A 21135-nucleotide genomic window follows, 5' to 3' on the forward strand; every position below is an offset into this window, starting at 1 on the left:
ATAATTAATATCGAACGAACCATTATCATGAGCGTTTTACGTTTTGTTATCTGTCAAGCTACTTAAACACGCTCCATCCAAGGTCAAATTACTTTCCCCACTAGTGGATAAAACGCGTTTTTCCCCGCTTGTATTGAAGGATAAACGACAACTTTCCGAGCTAGTGAGGGGAAAATAAAATATTTTTGTGTCATTAAATTTTTTCATCTTCCGTTACATATTAACATTACGTCTGCCATAAAGTCGTGGCACCATCGCCGCAGTACGTGCGTGTGTCGCAAGTGTTGCGTGCGCGCCGTGCGCCGCAGTGTGCGCACGTAATTCGCCTGGTGTTGGGAACGAACGCGGACACCATATGCATTTGTGGGGCTTGTTCTGAAAAAGGAGAAATCATTAGCTAGATATTTATCAGAGATGTGAAATAGTAGTTTATAAAAACCTAATATTAGAATCGGGGTTTATAAAAAGTATTTCAATACAAAGTACAAATACTTCCTTGATATAAGTAGTATTTCGAATGCGAAATACAAAATAGTTTTTAAATTTGTATTTAAAATGCTAAATACAAAATACGTATTTTCAAAATACTTTTTTAAAATACAAATACTTTGCGATTAAAGGTGATCTGAATAGTGAATCGAAATCTCAGAGTTGGAAAGGCACTTTGTCGACTAAATCTTTGAAAACAAGTGTGTCAATGTCAATCAGTCCTCTAGAGACTAGAGTGAAAATTTGGACTTAATGAAGTGATACTTTGTAACGGTAAATTTTTAAAAGCCTTAATTTAGACTTGTATAGGTAATGTTTTACAGCTAGTATATGCCTCTCGTTGGTGTGGGGATAACGTCTCGTTTGAGTTTCAGGGCAGAAAAGTTTATTCACATCTCGTGGCTTGAAACCCTCGCAACGCTCAAGGTTCCAATTTTTTTACCACTCGCTACGCTTGTGGTCATGTGCGGCGTTACTAAACAGATTCAACAATTCCATGTGAAAAGAATGAGAGGAGTTACAAGGATTGTAACGTTAGAATCAGAATTTTGAAAATAGAAAATATGTAGGTCCCAAAAACGATTTCAAATAAAATACAAAATAGTTTTCTTCAAAAGGTATTTAAATACAAAATAAGTATTTTGCTTTTTGTATTTGCATTTTTAATACAAGTATTTCAAATAAGTCACATCTGGTATTTATGTAGGTTCGTAATGCCTACGGGACAATAATATCATTAGCTCTAACTCCATTGATAGTCTAAGAAAACCTACACTTTATCAACATTTGACTAGTACCGTAAAATGGGGTGAGTAGGGTTCGCGGGGAGAGTTGGGTTATGAATGGGGAGAGAAGGTAGGAATGGGGGGTGAGATGGGATTTTAAGGCTACTACTACAAATTACGAAAATAATGTATTCCAATTTAAAATGGAGCTATAGTAATACTCATAATAAAAAAAGATCGATCCAACAGTCTTCCAAAATCACCTTTGTATGAAAACCCTTCTTACCCTAATTACGAGGGACTACGGGGTGAGGTGGGATTTCCTGTTTATCGTCAGTTATGAAATGGAACTACCCAAAATAAAACAAAAACTAAAATACGAACGTCCGGAACACTTATAATATACACCATTCAGTTTGCATATGTAAAAATAAAATGTTATCGAGGTTTGAGTGTCAGTTTTGTTCCTACTCACCCCTGTTTACGATATTTACCTTTGTATGGGTCATGCGATGGTAGTACAGGTTGGAGCTGGCGGTGAAACACTTGCCGCACTCTGGACACTTGTGGGGCTTCTCGCCTGCAAATAAAAAAATATATTAGGTATTAGAAAGAAAAGAATGAAAATACATTTATTTAACGCCACAACAGATTACATATATGAAAAAAAGGAAACATACAGACAAAAAACATTGGACGCTAAAATAGGACCCCACTCAGCATAATGCCGCGGTAATCCGCGGCGCTGGTTTTCAGTGGGGACCTGACTTAAAACTATGAGTTGGTGGCGACACATACGCCAACGACACAAACAAAAAACACAGACAAAAAAAGTAAGTAACTACCACAAACAAAAAAAATAAAAAAATCTATACATACTAAACAACAAAAGAGAAAAAATAAAAACAATAATGAAATATAAAATGCACAATGAATTAAGTATATATAAAAAAACATGGAAAAAAAGCTTAATTTTTTTTTACATTTTTACATATTACGAGCCGCCTTTCAGAAAATAGATCATCATCGGCTCATATGTGCAACTTGATGGGTTCCGCACAGGCACAGGTTTGTTTTTAACCCCCGGCACGAAAAGATGGGGGTATTTTTCACCGAATTCAAAAAAAGGAGGTTATCAATTCGAACGCATTTTTTTTGTATGTGTTACCCCAGAACTCCGTCATTTCTAAGCCGATTTGGAAAATTATTTTTTTGTTTGTATGTATATAGTCCCTAGTCGGTCCCATTTTTGTAAAATAGTATTTTATACAATCGTGATATACTAGAGAGCTTTTCAGTCGAGTACCGTTTAAGCTTATTTCAGCAGTTTAGGCTGTTTGTCTGTCAGTAGTCATGCAGTATTCTACATAACGAAATTATTTATTATACCAAATTAGAAAACCAATTAAATAAAACCTTATTAAGTTAATAATTTATTATGTCACCTGTGTGTATCCGTCGGTGCGTGTTGAGTGAGCTCGATGTGCTGAACCCTTTGTTGCATACGTTGCAGATGTGAGGTTTTTCGCCTATGGAACAAACACACTTACTTATACAGTTGCTGTGCTATTTAATACTAGGTTTTGCCCGCGACTTCGTCTGCGTGGACTTAGTAACAGCAGCTAAAGTAAGTATAGCGCCTGGTAAAATTCTCATAGCAATCATTCAATTTGAGCATATTATGCACACAAATTAGCAGGCACTTCATTAATTACCTCAAATCCACACCGCTTTTTACTTTCTTAAGGGATGATTTTCGGGATAAAAACTATCCTATGTCCTTCTCAGGGACTCAACCTATCTCTACGCCAAATTGCATCTAAATCGATTCAGCGGTTTAAGCGTGAAGAGGGAACACACAGACAGAAAGACAGACAGACAGACAGACTTTCGCATTTATAGTATTAGTATGGATAGTATAGTATTATATCATCTGTGGTATGGATGACCTAAGGATGCTTATAGGTACAGTTGCTGTACTAATATGACCAATGCTTACTATTCGGGAAGGGATCAGACAATATTGGATACTTTGGACATTCGTCCCACGACTACTGATGTAAAGTTTCCAAAATTGCGAAATGTCCACTTGGAGAAAATTCTAAAATTCCCTAATTTTGTAATCCAAATTTTCCATTTATAAAATGAGAGTTTCCCTTGTTCCCTGTACAGTTTTCCTGAACATTTCGAGACCTCGTCCAATTTACTGGAAACTCACCCACCCACGATCTCTGTACAGTTTCATATATTTTTTTGTCCAATCCCAGACTAAAAATCACTATAGAGGTAGGCACTCATGGTGGTGCAAATTATTTTGCCGGGCGAATTTCACCAAACGAAGTTTCGTTCTCATTTTAAAACTATGTGTTGAATTGTTATGAAACTTTGCACATATAAGGACATAAGGTACATCTAGGTCTGTAATTAGTTTATATAGCTCTAGTATATAAAACAAACGAAATAGAGCATAAACTAGTTTTACATGATCAACTTAAATTCGCTGTAGTTTTTTTTACTTTAGTATCTGAAGCTACATAAACTAATTACAGACCTATACCTTATCCCATTGTAAGTACAAAATTTCAGAGCAATCTAGCTAGTCGTTTTAAAATGAGAGCGTAACTACGTTTGTATGGAGAACCGAGCTTGCCGGGGACTCTTAATGAGTCATTAGATAGTATCAAGTTTAAACTCAAACAAAGATGGGCAATGTTATCAGAACCCACTGCTGGGCAAAGGCCTCTCTTCTCATTAACGTCTGATTTTGGCCCCGGCTAGTTGTAAAGGAAGGTGTCAAAGTCCATCTCCGCCTGGGCCTGCCCTGCCCACGCTTCTACCGGCATCGCCATCCACTTGATGGTTATGTTAGCCACTATCCGGATGCATGCGATAGATAGATAGATATATAGATTTATTTATACATGTAACAAAACAATCAGACAACTACATCATTCCCTTTTTTTATAGTTTTATTGTTAAGAAATTATTTATTGGTATTGATTATACACTGCCAATATTCGATCTAAATGAATTACAATAAAGTCAATAGGTATATAAATTTACAATTATCAAGTCAGGAATTATGAATCAGTGCAATTAGAAATTACAATAAATTATTGTTAAAAACAATAATAATAAATAAAAACTATAGATAGATAGACGTGGCCAGCCCAGTCCTATTTGAGCCTGGCGTTTTGCTAACGTCAGCAATGCGTGTTAGAAAACTTTGCGGTTTAAAAAACTACGTAAGTTGACCTAAGTTACTAACCAGTATGTGTCCTCATATGCCTCTTGAGCAACGACGGCCTATCGAACGTTTTTAAACACACATGGCATGGCAGCACACTCTTGCCTCGACACGGATTCTTGCATTGACTCTCATATAACTTGACCAGCTGATTGTTGATGCCGGCAAGGAACGTCAGATCGAAGCTGATGGTTCGTGATTTCATTGAGAGATCTAGTGGCTCCGATTGGGTTAGGTTTTGTAAGTTCATCGTGGTTTAAAGTTTTTTCAGACCGGTCAAATCAAGTATGAAGGCACACAAGACTGAAGGGTTAAATTGTTAAGACGAGGCTGTCGAGAGTTTTCTCTTAGGACATGGTTTTAGTTTCGAAATTGTATTTAAAAAAAATCGTTTGAATGACAAGGAACTATTTACAGGCTCAGAAACTCATAACTATTTAGAAGGATGAACATAGAAAATAATTAAATAATTTAGAAAATTAGACTACCACTTTTTTCTATAACATTTTCTCAAGGACTGAAGGAGAACGCATGTGTCTTTTTCTCTTAAGAAGCTTAGAATTTAGGTAATTTAATACCACAGTTTATGTAGTAATTAATAGACCGATTAGAGCACTATTTTCCGCCAAATTTCCATAAGGACTGAAGGGAACATCCAGGGTTGTCGCTTAAATAGCAGGTGGACAAATACAGGGTTGTGCAATCGAGCATTGTGTACAATGCGTATTGTACGTGCTAATCGACGTGATTTGACGATTTTTCGGGCAAGGCAAGGAGCTACGAAGGGGTAGCAGTCCCAAAGAAATTTTCAAAAATTGAAAATTTTCCATGATTTATTGCCAAACCTTAAGTGAGGTTTAGACTAGCAAGAACTTGCATGCAATTTTCATTACATTGCGGTATCTGATAAACATTTTGAATGCAGTTTACCTTAGTAGTCAGCAATGTAACGTAAATTGCATGCAAGTTCTTGGTAGTCTAAACCTCGTTTTACAGTTAGTTTCAACTTCTGTGACACTCGAAATTTAATGTATTTTTTGTTTTATTTAAAAGGCACACTAAACAGACAACATTTAACATTATTACAAATTAAATCTTGTCTTAAAGCATTATTAAACATTACTTAAGTTGTAGGTATTACGTAAAAGTGCCCTCCAAAATAAGCATGCACAGCAAGAAAAAAATAACAACGAGCTAAAACTATCCTAAAACTATGTACACTAAGTTACAAAATTTTATAAATATAATTACCTATTACATGTAAAATTGCTTAATATTATTGCGAAGTATGATGATTATTGATGATGGCCGATAGATGCAAATGAGTGACGTCAATATTAAATGAAACAGTCGTCATCAGTTAAAAACATCATTGATTACGATTAATAATCCCTAATCTGAACGAAAACTTTCTGAATTGAGACAACTTTCTCATGAATTTCCAGAAATTTCGGGAGTTTTGAGAATGTTCTGCAACTTGCCCAGTGCTACGAAGGTTTTTCCTTCCTCATAGTGTAAGTCACACTATGAGGAAGGAAGAACCTATAATTTTTTTCCATCTAGGAAAATCAAATTAGATTTTTTCGAAGAATGCAATCCCAGGAAGTGTGCACAAATTTTGGCCTTAGGAGATAAATTGATTCCCAGCTTGCTGAGAATTAATTCCTCAAAACGCTTTCCTCAATTTGCTTGGCCTAATCATATTTTTTTCAATAATATAGGAAAATCAGTGCCATATCCAAAGTTATCTCCTCCCAACCCTGTATTGAAGAAAACGTAATCGCCTATAAAGGTGACGCATCGAAATGTGTCGCTCTGACAAACGATACTTCAACCAAACTCATTTTCCAAACCTCCTACCTCATCACCTATTATTCAAATTTGAGCTCCATTAATACACAAACAAGGTCGGTTTTTGACGGAAAAGTGAGGAGATTAGAGTTTGCTAGGGTTGTAACTTTAATATTGTTGTGGGTTGTATTGGGTTGTCATTCAGCGTATACCTTTCACGGTATAAGGGATGTTTGTAATATTGGAAAGTAATTTATTTATAGAGCTTTTGTGACGAGTTATTCAGGTTGCGGGTACTCGTTCCTTTCAGATAACCCATATTTTATGAGTATAAAGCTTTATTATAGTACAATACACTGTTATACATTTGTCAAAATGCATACGTAATATTTTTGAGGGGTTTCTCGGTGATCATATTTAAATGTTATTTACATTCATTGCTTATTATTTATTTAACGAATTAATTCAAATTTGTAATGGCCTCTCCTTCAGGGAGAAGAAGGAGGCATGGTAATAAACTCCATGGGTTACAGCCCTGCTAGGAGTTTTAGAAACTTACAATTATAGTTATTCTTTTTATTTTTATTAATATTTTATTCAGATAAACGCATTATTATTATTACTCTAAAAACAAATTAAATTATTTTTTATGAAAATATTTTAACGTATATGACAGTTATTTCCGTTCCGTTTATAGCATTATTATTATTATTGTTATTTATATATAAATTAGCTCGTTCCATGCTTCTCGATCCCGGGCGAATAAATAATAAGCAATGAATGTAAATAATGAAACAATGTACATAAGATAAGCATGTGTCAATTTAATAAATGGCTATTCTGATTCTGATATTTAAATGTAAATGTAGGTACCTATGTATAATACTTAAAATGTGGAATTAAACAACATGATCTGTTCATGCAGCACTATCTCTCTTGAAATGTTCACAGATGATGTATTTCTGTTGCCGCTATAACAACAAATACTAAAAAGTACGGAACCTTCGGTGCGCAAGTCCGACTCGCACTTGGCCGGTTATTTTTTATTTAGAATATTATCATAGCTTGGGTCTCAGAAACCTATCTAAACATTTGCACAAGCACTATAATTTTAGGTAGGTATACAGGGTGACCTTACCCATTGGACAAACCCTGAAATCCCACGTAGGGTTACTTCTCAGGAATGCTCTAACGTTAATATTTTTTTTATTAGAACAAAAGATAAAAAAAAATTTTTAAACTAAAGCTATTTTCAATAATCGACAACAAAAAGAAACGTGCTGTATTAATCATTGGCAGTGCTTTTGTCAATTTGTTCGAAAATGTGCGGCAATGATGACATTTGTCAAAAGTCAGAATCGTATTAGTGTCATAAATAAAAATTATAATCAAAAAGGTCGAAGAAGGTTTCGGGAGTTGCTTGACGACCGCCATCTTGGCGACATCGAGTCGGGATTCATTTTTTGTTTTTGCTCATTAACGTTGTTTGAAGTGTAATACTGATAGCTTATTATGCAGTAAACTAATAAAGACGTGTGCGGATAATGAATAATTAATCTAGATACGAGTTTATCCACCGTTTTGGCGTCAACGCCAAGTAGCTCCACGTGGCCCTTGTATAGTCGCTATCGCTATACAAGAGCTCATAATATCACAACTACCGAACAACGTCTGCTCTAAGAGCATTTGGAATTTCTACCTCTAACCGTATCTGGATAGAGCCCTAGAGGCCATAATTGTATTATTTATACTTTTACCGTACACTGGCTGATTTACAAGAAGATTGAAGAAATATAACTCGATCCGACGTGGATCCCACTTTGACGTTGGCGAAATCATCGACAGTATCGATGGAGCCATTCTACATAAAGATTGATTGATTGAAGAAGGTTTCATACTATTTAATACCTCGGGAGCTACTAACACATACAGGCTGCTCCAAAGTAAAAAATCGTAATTTGTTAATTTCTTCGTAACGGCTACACCGGTTGTTGATACTTTGTATACTGGTTCTAAATACCCTAATGCATATGTACATTTCGGCTGTGTCCAATGGCTAGGGACACCCTGTATAAGATAAGAGGAGGGAAGTGTGAGTAGGTATATACCTACGTATTTTTTGGATTAGTTCAGTTTCTTTACACTGTGTTTTCCTTCACTGAAAAGCGACTAATAAAATCATCAAGTGAAATTTTGTAGATGGGTTTTCCAAAAACATATTGGTGGACTGGACTCCCGGGTTCGAAACCGCTCCTTGCTGTTCCGTTAGGCTACTAGTGTTGCTATAGGTCCCCGTAAGCCTGGACATGTCCGCGTTTGAAGCTTGGGTGCCGTATCCCGGCCAGTAAGAAAATTGTCCCCATGTGAAGGTCTGAATCAGAACATTCTTTTAAAGTATGGCGTAAGTATGTATTTTTCACCACACCAGCTCTGGTAAAGGCACTCTCAATTGTTCAAAAACTGATAAGAAAGTTGCATTTTATTCACATGTGAGGCAAAGTAATCAAATACAAATTTTGAGTTGTTTTTTTATGTTTTCTGGTAGAATTGACTTAAATGATGATTTTGAATGATAAATACTTAATAACATTCATTTTGAATCACAGTTACAGTTATCATTTTCCTTGTGTTGGTGTGGTGAATTTTTTTGCGTTTCACTCGGTGGCAAAATTTGTTTAACCCTCGCGCCTTGCCACGCTCAAGATTCCATTTTTCGAATTTTTGAATTTCCGATTTCAATTTTGTAATCTTTCGCTTGCTCGAGTATCAATATTAGCACGAGAGGTTAAACATCAACTTTGCGCCCTTGTAAAACAATAGTTATTTACGATACAAGTGCAGAAAATAGGGAATTTGAAACGAGGGTTTAAATCGACACGAGTTGCGAATTACCTTTTCGCACGTTTATCGTACAACGTTTTACAGTACATATGGCCCTTTAAACTTTCGACATATGCACGAAAAGTGCTCATTCCCGCACTAGTGCGAAAAAGTAGCACCATATGTACTGTAAATAACTATTTCATATCACTCTTATCTACATAGTGATTCTTTGTATTTTTGGTATGGTTGTACGAAAATGTATTGTAGAAACCTAATTATATGTTACATTAGTTTGATCGAGTTGTTTCGAGGGCATGCGGACGTGAGTCGGCACTCACCGTATTGTTCCGGGCCAATCCATTATGCCTTTAGGTATAACAACAAACTTTCGTTGTATAAATAATACACCTATATTTGATTTAAGTTTTAACACACATAATTTAAACCTTATATAATGCATTCAAAACCCAGCATAAAGATAAACTGTTTTGTTACATTTTTTTAATCTGTGAAAACTTTATTTGTCCACCAATTGTTTGTCGAACAATATCGTTAGTATCAACAAAATGACATGATACCAGTCACTTTTCAGGAAGTCTACTTATACCGACTAACCTAACTTAAACCATCTGCCAGTCTCAAAATTTTTTTGGTACAATCAGCATCAATAATAGCAGACGAAACAACGCACCAAAAGTATCTGCCACTTGTCACAGTGTCTACATCTCTTTTTAAATAATGAGGGCTATCGTTTTTTTGCTCACCAGTTGGCGCCTCTGTTCTTCTTCTTCTTCTTCTTTTAAAATTATGGCTTCAGCCCAGTGGGACTATTTCGCCAGTATCAAGGTATTAAGAGGTTTAAAAACGACAAAAATTGTACGGTTGTACAAGACAGTGTACGGTGATTTGTTAGCTCTTGTAAATCGATAGCTAGACTTTACAAGAAGCACGTGGACTACCGGCCGTTGACTCCAAGATGGTGGTTAAACGCGCTTCAAAATTAATTCTCCATTTACTGCACACTATCACATTAGTTTACTGTATAATAAGCTATCGATATTACACTTTAAACAATATTAATGGTCAAAAAACAAAGTAATTAATCACGATGCTAACTATCAAGATGGCGCTCGAACGATGGTGGTCCAAAAGACTAAAGAACAGCTGTCAGTCATTGAAGTGACAAGTGACATTTGACATTTCGAACTATGGAAAAGACCACCATCTACACTAGCGCCCCTAGCGGCGAATTCATACGCGTTAGCCCTCATTATTAAATCGTGGTAGTTACTTTTGATCCCAACTTTACCTAACTATAAATGTAAGTATATTTGTTTCGCATTATTTCATTATGCAATGTCTCTGCTAAAGTAGAAATACTTAGATCCCATCCCCCCATTAAAAGGGGGCTCGGCAAGGTAAGTACGCACTTGTTATTGGGTCTTATTCAAATTCGGAATCCGATTTACGAAGTAAACTTGTTAAGAATTCTCAAGTTTTTCCGTTTTGTTTATTTTTGTCTATTGTTCAAGGAAAGGTGAATTACTTTAGTACTCAGGATTGAAATAGGGCAATGGCTTGTTTGTTTTTTAAATTATTAAAAGGTGAATTTTTATTGTGATTTTCTTTTAGCTATACTAAATTAAAAGCTGTTTAAAAATGTTTTTAATTGTTATTGATTTTGATTTTATTTTTGGAACCTATAAACTTTGTTGATTTGCCATACGTGAAAAAAAAGGCAAGACGTGTAAAATTATGAGGCAAAATACGCACAGCTCAATCGTTGACGCTGTAAGAAAAATTGTTTCAGTGACAGATGATAGATATATATATAGATTTCACAAGTTAATTTTATTGAACTCGAACAGGTTTCGAAAAAAATACAATAGATACGTAGGTCTACAGCAACCGAAAAAATCGTCAAAATCATAGTTTATAAAATATGCAATGGGCAATTGGACCCTATTACTAAGACTCCACTGTCCGTCTGTCCATCTGTCTGTCTGTCTGTCTGTCTGTCCGTCTGTCCGTCTGTCCATATGTCTGTCTGTCTGTCTATCTGTCTGTCTCTCTGTCACCAGGCTGTATCTCATGAACCGTGATAGCTAGACAGTTGAAATTTTCACAGATGATGTATTTCTGTTGCCGCTATAACAACAAATACTAAAAAGTACGGAACCCTCGGTGGGTTAGTCCGACTCGCACTTGTCTGTTTTTTTAAATCTATCAACCCTATTTGTCCGAGCAAGCGCGAAGCGCGAGCGAAGCATCTCCCTCCCTCCCTCTCCGTATCAATGACCTTTTATTAATAATAGACGCGTGACGTGCATATTTGACAAAACTAAAATGCAGGCAATATTTAGTAGATGACTGTGACAATCTTGACACATTGGCGTCAGCCGTACGACTAACTCAATATAGGTTCCGGAACCTATTTGATGGCTCACGATGGAGCGCCTGGTGCAATGTCTACCTCCCTTTACTTACATCCATGACTTAAACAGACTAAAGGGGCCCACTGACTATCAGTCCGCTGGACGATATCGGCCTGTCAGTTGTTGCCCGGAACTGTCAAATTTTTCTTCTAACTGACAGGCTGATATCGTCCGGCGGACTGATGGTCAGTGGGCCCCTTGAGTATGTACGTGCGTGTGTGTGTGTCTTTCAAATCAGGAATCATCAAATTCATATTCCACACACTTCATTGACCCTCGATAGAAACAAATAGACGATAACCAGCGAAGTGTGGAGTCGCAGTTTCGGTGAAATTACGCGGCGTATCGATCGAGGCTAACGCCTGCTGAATAAATGCATTAGTCTGAAGATAGGCACCTCGTGTTGGGTGGGGTGCAGGTTGGGGGCGCAAGCGGGTTAGATAGCGATTTAATTTCCGCTTGCGCTTATGAGACGGGAAGAACTTTGTTTATAACCAGTGATTGAGAGTATTAAAAGTGCGTGATACGTAGTTCATGTGGATGAACGCGATGTGTTCATCATTTTTGTAAATCTTGAGTGTAAGAGGTGGAATAAGAGGAACACCAAGCCAAGTATGTATGGAACATGATTAAAGGAGGGGCAAGATGCTACACCACACAGCATTTTTTTGCAATAAACGTTAAGTAAAATAAATGTTCTATCGGTCGTACTAAAATTGTGAACATGTGTTTTACCAATGTGTTTTACTTTCGAGAACAACAAAGACAAATTAGTAAAACCTAAATATGTTTACCTTGACTTACCATTTTATTTACTTACTTACTCTTACTCTTTCGTATTACTGACACCTACTTCTGCTCCCAATGGGGTTGGCAACTGTCAAAGGTTTGCATATAAAGCGCCATCATAGCTTGTCGTCCCTTTTTCTATGAGATTTGGCTTAAAGGGCATCCAGGCCATAAAATTCCATTTTGACAGAGCAAGCTATGCTGGTGCCATCTGCTAATTCCTCCGACCGGCCAACCCCATTTCTGTCGAGTTTTACAACCCGCTTGTCCCCTTTCCCTTGTACCACCCGCCGCCCGCCGTCCGCCCTAAATTTATTCTTAATAAAGCGCCAAGAGGCCGGCGTGTATTTTTTGATATTTCTCTTTGAGCTCTGAGGGCTCAGGATTGAGGCACGTGCTGGGTTCATAGCCAATAAGTGCAACTATGAGGGCTTTGTTTGTTTTTTAACGCTTGATAAAGAAAAGTACATAAAGGTGTCGATTTTTATTTGTTTTTTTTTTTCGTCAGATTTCGATAAAATTGGTGAACAGATAATTCGCTGTTCTGTACGATACGATATACTTACCAACTTACTTACCTATAATAAGCGCAATTTTACCCTACTCGTATGTCCCAAAAATCTTCTTTGCGTACCCAAAGGGTAAAAACGGGACCCTATTACTCAGACTCCGCTGTCTGTCTGTCTGTCTGTCTGTCCGTCTGTCATCAGGCTGTATCTCATGAACCGTGATAGCTAGACAGTTGACTTTTTTACAGATGATGTATTTCTGTTGCCGCTAAAACAACAAATATTAAAAACAGAATAAAATAAATATTTAAGTGAGGCTCCCTAAGGCTAAGTGAGGATACAACAAACGTGATTTCTTTGCCGTTTTTTAGCGTAATGGTACGGAACCCTTCGTGCGCGAGTTCGACTCGCACTTAGCCGGTTTTTTTCGTTAGATTTCGATAAAATTGGTGAACAGATAGTTCCCTGTTCTGGACGATATACTTAACTAATGAGCGCAATTTCACCGTATATCCCAAAAATCTTCTTAGAGTTGAGTTACGAAAACGTATATGGGTTTTTCGTAACTCAATGGAAAATTACATTTTGTCTCATATAGGGATTTGGTTTTTATTCCGCTCAGAATGAGAAGCTCAAACCTACCAAATTTTATCAATTCTGACGAAAAAAATCGACATCAAAATAAAAATGTAGTAAGGACAGGTAGAGTAGAGGAAAACTAGTATGGAACCGTCATACTGTTTTTCTTGCCCCGTGCTAATAATTTAAAGTACCTATGTTCATCTTACCCCTTCTGGGCCATCTGACTTATTTATTATAAAAAATATATAAATTCTCCATCGATTCCAATTACAAAGTATGTAAGTACCCATATTTTCTCATATATTTGAAGGACTTATTGTTGTATTGTATAAATATTGTTTTAAAATTTCAAACTTACAGAAATTCCAGCATTAAAAAACACCCAATATTATTTCTCTGTCCAAGAAAACCAAAGATATATAAAAGTTTAACGTTCGCAGTAATTTATCTCTTAAACTTACGCAACGTCCCCACCACTTGAGGGTGGGGGTAATAAACCACACTGTCTTTGCCCCGAACATTCTACTACCTACTTGAAATACTTACTAGTTAATACTTGGTTCTGTATTATTGTTTTTATGGGTTTTACAAGTTCACTTTTTCGGGTCATAATAAGACAGCAGGTAAGCTAAACTTTTCAATATTTTCAAGGGGCCCACTGACCATCAGTCCGCCGGACGATATCGGCCTGTCAGTTAGAAGAAAAATTTGACAGTTCCGAACAACTGACAGGCCGATCTCGTCCGGCGGACTGATAGTCAGTGGGCCTCTTTACCCCTTTGACTGTCCATGACTTTTATCTGTTACCAACATACTGGTTCGGAACTAATTTAGGTACTAAACGTTGGTGCCACGTCTGACGGATGCAACTTATGTGTATTTTATGAAAGAAAATATGTCCTTAACATAAATAATTAGGGTTGCCTAAAGAAACATGGTCAAGGCTATTTTTAACTAATTTTTGATTTTTTTTAACTAATCTTTAAATTTCAAATAGAAATAAGTTCCAATGGAAAGTATACAACTTGTACAACATGATTCAAGTAGGTTGCCTCTCTTTTTCCGGTCACTAATACGAGTATGTGGTTGCCGTGTTTAAACAGGTGAATATATCGATAATTGCACTGATCTGTCTGACGCTTGAATTATATTTCTATGAAAAGGGACCTTATTGTCGATGGCGCTTACGCGTCGCGCGGAATTGTATTTATTTCGAAGCATCGTTTATAATGGCGTAAGCGCCATCGACAATAAGGTCCCTTTTTATAGAAAATACCACATATATCAAAATGATGGTAATTTTATTGCGAATACAGTGATACGGCCACAAATAATGGTAACCAGGCTTTTAAATAAAATAAGAAGGGAAGACTTTTAGCGACCCACGGAACACCATAGATGGTGCTGGCCGGGGTGCATGCAGGCCGAAAAGGAGATGGCGGGACGACTTAGACGCATTTTATCCGGATTGGCGGGACACTACAAACGACAGGGTCGAGTGGAGGAAACGAGGGGAGGCCTTTGCCCAGCAGTGGGACACTAAATTAGGCTAGTAAAAAAAAAAAAAAGACTTTTAGCGATAACTCATAAACGGCTTAACTGATCACGATTGAAAACTGTAATAGATGTCATATATTAAAGAAAAAGTGACGAAGCCCTCCAGTGGTGAAGGCCGGATTCGAACCGGCGTCTTTAGCTTTCGCGGCTAACGCCATGAACCCCTAGGCCACCCCGCCACGGCGGTGCCCGTCCGAATTTCTCGACTATATGCCATCTTAGTAAGACTAGGCGTCTTTGACCAGCTCTAAGGGCAAGCAGTGCAAGCTTGCACCTCCTAAACGAACTCCTTACGGATTTACGTTGTAGCGAGAGAGACTGGTCACTTTTTCTTTAATATATGACATCTATTACAGTTTTTAATTTATATATAGTAGTGTGACTACTTAAAAAACACAAATCAAAATATTTAATAAAAATAATAATTTGATTTGTTCTCAAACTTGTTGTTGATCACGATTGTTTTAACTTTTATCGAATGTGTTTATAAGCATTATTTTCGTGATTTTTTTTTCATATTTTTTGGATCGCTAGTTCAAGTTAGAAGTAAAAACCTTCCCTTGTAAACCTAAGAGGTAAATACCCGAATAATGGATGAGCCATTTGAAAAATAATATTAAAAGTTGTGTAGTTTTCACATTTTGTCGATATTTTAGCATAGACCCAAGCTTGAAGTTTACTAATTTCTGAATTTTTGATACTAAACTACGGTAAGACAAAGGTGATATTAAGGCGCTTCGCGCAGTTTTTGGCCAAAAACTGTTACTTTTAGAGCTTATAACTTCTAAATGAGTCAACCAAAAATTATGAAAAAAAATATATATGCATCTTCACTCTATGGATAACAATCGCAACGTAAATGTGCTTAAGGCGCTTAAGCTACTAAACTTATTACCTTATTAATTCCTTTTTATTACAAAAAACTACAATTATACTTACTGTAGATTCATGTCTATGAGTTTGCATGTTAAATTCAGCTTTTGGTAAGGCATATGACTACGTACCTATACGTATTACGTTGGTAACCTTTTCAAAACTATTTAGTTACGTTCCAAAATAAACAACCAATTTCCTGAAAGCTTCAGCTTTCAACGCAACCCTAATAAGAATCGCTTTAACCAAGGCGGCTGGGCGTGGCCACGACGTAGGCGGGAGGCGTGGCCGCGAAACTATGTCAAGTACTTCTAAGACGGATTTGCTGTTGAAAGTGCCTTTGAGAGCTTTTAACCACGTTAGATAGGGAGGGTTATGTTTCTTGGAGAAAAGCTGCTTTTATTTGAAATAGTGGAGAGGGAATTCTTGAAATTGAAGAAAGGTTTTGAAGAAAAATACGTTGGAGATTTTGTGCGATTTTCTTTATTTTGTTATTGGTGAGCGACCCTCTTTGAACTACGGAATATTTGGTAATTGCTATTCAGTAATGGAAAACATCATGAGAAAATATGCATACAAGGAGTAGAAAATGTGTGTAAATAATATTTACGGTTTTTTTTTGTCTATAAAAAAATCGAGACGGATGATAACACTGTTGAATTCTTACTCAAAGAAAAACACGAGACTTAATACCACCCAACTATGTACAGTCCAGTAGTTACAGTCCACAAGTTCAAACGGAATTAAAAGTATTAATACCAAATCTTATTTTTGGTAGTGCCTGAGTTTTTTTCTATCTTTTGTGAAAATTACTTGCGCTAGAAATCTGCCGCTGGCCATCCTGTAGAATCAGAAGTAACATATTAAGAGGCCGGTGTCGATTTTAGTCGCAAAAATGTAAAATTGATAGATTTTGTCGGTGAAATTGTACACCTTTTGTTACCTAATTGAAATAACAAGTACTGGTTTCTATTAGCACGTCTACTTATCTTACCTTTTATCAGATCAATTTTTTGAAAACAGACTCACTAAATTAGTAATGTTTGCTTTTCTGATGGACGTTTAGGTAAACGCGCGTAAAGCACTGATTTTGTCGCTCTTATTTGTAAATTTCGTAAAGTTTGGACGGCTAAACATGGTAATTTTGTATTACACATATCCTGTACTTGACGTTTATCAGACTACATTTTTATTATTATGACTTTGAAGTAGTGTAAATGAAAGTTAGACGAAATCAATTTTCTTCAGAAATTACTTCAAAACAAGTGACAATTTCTCTGAAAATCGACTTAATTTCAACGTAATTTTTATACTTAAACAATCTACAACATTTGCTGAAACTATTCTTATACATCAATTTGTATAATTTACCACCATACATTTTTGATGAATTTTTAAAAACTTCTTTTCATATATTACCGGTGACGCACACTCGCGACCCCATTATTAAAAGGCAAGATGAGAAGACGTGCTAATAGAAACCAATACTTGTTATTTAGATATTACGTAACAAAACGTGTATAATTTCAACGACTAAATCTATCAATTTTAAATTTTTGCTCCAAAATCGACTACGGCCTCTTAATAAAAACCTACTTATTAAACAATAAGTATTTATTAGACCAAATTAATTCATTTTCGCTTGATTTACAAATCTATATTTAAAATTGAAATACATGTCATTTTACAATAACCGACAAAAACAAAATCTTAAAAATAATCTAGTTAGGTATACATATATAAGAAATCCGCAACGCACGCTCTGGTGGCTACAAATGCAAATCAGCAACATGCTTCGTCCCAAACATACCAATGATATCCGCAACAGGCCTCATCATTTTTTAAACATTTAAAAATTAAAACCGGCCACGAAAACCGGAAACCATTACGCAAAAAATCACGTTTGTTGTATGGGAGCCCTGTTTTTAGTATTTGTGTTATAGCGGCAACAGAAATAAATCATCTGTGAAAATTTCATACCACGGTTCATTAGATACAGCCTGGTGACAGACGGACAGACAGACAGACAGACAGCGGAGTCTATGACAGTTGCACCAAACCGCCTCTCACCGTTAAAACGTTCGTAAAATTTTATTGTATGGAAAGTTTCATAGTTTACTGTTGAGTGACGTTGATCAGTCTGTCAAATGTGCTTGGTGCAATTGGCCCTTAGTAATAGGGTCCCGTTTTTACCCTTTGGATACGGAACCCTAAAAACCATCATTCAGCTTACGTCCAAATCTGTGTGTTAACCAGATTCCGTGTTCCATCGTTGCCCCCTGTTATCGGCACTTCTATTAATTATATGTACCCTCCTGTAATGTACCAATCACGCTTTTGGTGACCTTTAGTCGAATTCTTTTGGTAATTGTATTGGAGTGATTGCTCGAGTTGTACCGTTACATGCTTTTGGCAATTAAAGATGACGCGCTTTATAGAATGGTCCAGGGGCCCGTTTCTCAAAAGCTTGTAACTTGTAATACAAGTGGAAGCCCCTTTCTAACAAAAGCTGTCAAAAAGTGACATCGGGCCGTGTTGCATAATAAACTATAACGAATATTACAAGCGGAACTCCTTTTCTAATAGGTGAAATTAGAAAAGGAGTTCCGCTTGTAATACCTATTAGTTATAGTTTATTATGCAACACGGCCTCGCTTGTAGGGATGATGACACATGTTGAATTTATTAACAAAATCTAGTAACATAGATAGCAAATAAACAATTTATCACAGTAATGTAGATATTAAAATAATATATGGGTTGGGCAAAGGGGGTGCCGACACTATTTTTTATTAATTTATCGTAGAGAATGCGCTAAAATAAGCATGTTTTGTAGGAAAAACTTTTCTCTAAAATCAAATATGGCCGAGATATTTGACCCGCAAGTTGAAACCACTACTTGACAAATAAAAATCAATCATTTGGAACAGTAAATTTAAGTAACAGAGACAAGATAGGTGCGACGACGAGCGAAGCGAGGAGGAGTGTGTTAGGTTGACCGCGATGATCACGATCAAACAGAACATGTTATTGTAGCTACTAAAAAAATTCTAAGTCTTTTTTTTGCACCCCCTTTGCTTTAGGCCAACCCCCAATATTTCACCGACAAGAACGCAATTTTCTTATTTTGTCCATACATTCAAAATGGGCTCTCAGTGAACTTGACGTCACTGACTCGTGTCACCGAATTACACGTGTCACCAAATAATGCGAGTTTACCCTAGGCATCCTTAATTTGATTTTAAAACAATCCATAATCGGAGTGTTTACTAAAATTACCCAAAAACACTAAACAACAATTAAACTACTTATAGCACGTCAAAAACTCAACCTTCTTGTTCATATTCATAAATATCAAAAGTCATTCAACATTTTCAAATGCATGGAGACTGTATAAAGGAGCCAAATCTCTATGTATGAAAAGTGTCCATCAAAAAACAGTAATTAGGCGGCGCCACCATACACCGAAATACTACCAAAAACAACCTACGTAATTTGGTCGGGTTATTTGTTGCCTTATATGGTTCCATGAAGTTATACCCTAATCTAAATCCGTGTATGGTTCATGTTATACTCATGTCCCAGAGCCTAACTAGCGCCACCGGAGAGATTAGGAACTATTATTTAAAGCTTAACGCGGTCACTTTTACAACAATTCTGCCATAAGAGATTGCGATCCTTTCTATACCATCCATATTCAAATGGTTTGACGACCGGTCTGGCCTAGTGGGTAGTGACCCTGCCTGTGAAGCCGATGGTCCTGGGTTCGAATCCCGGTAAGGGCATTTATTTGTGTGATGAGCACAGATATTTGTTCCTGAGTCATGGGTGTTTTCTATGTATTTAAGTATTTATATATTATATATATCGTTGTCTGAGTACCCATAACACAAGCCTCCTTGGGCTTACCGTGGGACTTACTCAATCTGTGTAAGAATGTCATATAATATTTATTTATTTATTTATTATTTGTTTTTGACATCATATACGAATTGAAGACAATGAAGACTATCTCATAATAGGGCGTCTCAGCTAACGTAGTCATCAAAATTTATCAACCTACCCTCTTTAAAAATATGACTATCTTCATATTGTACAAAAGTAAACAGGGGAAAATAAAATAAAACGCAGTTCTACCTGACTACCCGCTTTCTTTCAATTTTATCATGTATATGGAGATGAGGCTGTAGCTGCGCGCTTAATATGTACCGACACTCTTATTATCTTTATGGAGCAAGTGTCCATTGTAGCACGAAATTTTACTGAACACCCCGCATGATACATTCGAGTGGTCTATTTCGTATTGGCTATTGTGGGAAGGTGGTGGGGGGAATTACCAGCGACAGCAACGCACGACGTGGTTAAAATATGAACTTTCATGGGACAATTGTCAAATAAGCAACCCGCACCCACTAGGGCGGCGCAACAGTCATACAAAGGAACGATGTGAAGAGAATTTCGAAAAAAAAAATGCAATTGACTGTGATTTCGCCAGAGATTTGCAGCATTTTGTATAACCTTTAGCTTTAAGTTTATTTGTTTTGTTTTAATTTGTTACTAACAACTATGAAGTCTGTTCTTCGAAATAAAGATGTTTTATTATTTATTTATTATTATTATAAATCTGAATCTAACATTTCCAAAATATATATTAGCTAAGATATTAGAAAACTCGCTTATTTGCAATTTAGTAAATGGGATATAAAAAAAAACCGGTCAATTGCGAGTCGGACTCGCGCATGAAGGGTTCCTTACCATTACGCAAATTGTTATAGCGGCAACATAAATACATCATCTATGAAAATATCAACTGTCTACCTATCACGGTTCATGAGATGCAGCCTGGTGACAGACGGACAGACAGCGGAGTCTTATTAATAGAGTCCCGTTTTTACCCCTTGGGTACGGAATGCTAAGAAGGTTTAGAAAAATACTGAAAAGCGTTCAAAGTTGTCGTGTCGTGTCGTAAGGCAACGCGCCCGCGCCCCGCTCGGCGTGTCGCGTCGTATTTTTCCAATTTCGCGACGACGACGTGTCGGGAAAATCCTCTTTTGATTTATTTCTTAATTCTCTTATTTCAATTTATTGCCGCGTCGGCATTTGTGCTACTAATGTTTACTAATCGAGTTTCTTTGATGGGATTGCGCTCATGTATTATGGACTTTCTGAAGTTTTAATTCGTTTTGAATCGGGTACTGATCGTTTTTAGGGTTCCGTACCGGGGTAAAAACGGGATTCTATTACTAAGACTCCATTGTCTGTCTGTCCGTCGGTCACCGGGCTGTATCTCATGAACCGTGATAGCAAGACAGTTG

General features: G+C 36.7%; 1 protein-coding gene and 1 non-coding gene across 2 annotated transcripts in view; both read right to left on the reverse strand.

Moving 5' to 3' along the window:
• Positions 1-219: 219 nt before the first annotated feature.
• The window catches only part of LOC134742685 (uncharacterized), a 56670-nt gene continuing 35754 nt past the window's right edge, over positions 220-21135 (reverse strand). The window contains exons 2-4 of the mRNA XM_063675880.1: positions 2660-2743; positions 1709-1794; positions 220-375 (exon numbers count right to left, since the gene is read on the reverse strand). Coding sequence (XP_063531950.1) covers positions 227-375; positions 1709-1794; positions 2660-2743 — 319 coding nt within the window. The 3' untranslated portion in view covers positions 220-226. The remainder of the gene's footprint in view (positions 376-1708; positions 1795-2659; positions 2744-21135) is intronic.
• Positions 15054-15126, reverse strand: Trnas-cga (transfer RNA serine (anticodon CGA)). Its single transcript has one exon. It is a non-coding gene; the product is annotated as a tRNA-Ser (tRNA).

The sequence above is a fragment of the Cydia strobilella genome, chromosome 7 (genome assembly GCF_947568885.1).
Source record: "Cydia strobilella chromosome 7, ilCydStro3.1, whole genome shotgun sequence".
Taxonomy (NCBI): Eukaryota; Metazoa; Arthropoda; class Insecta; order Lepidoptera; family Tortricidae; genus Cydia; species Cydia strobilella.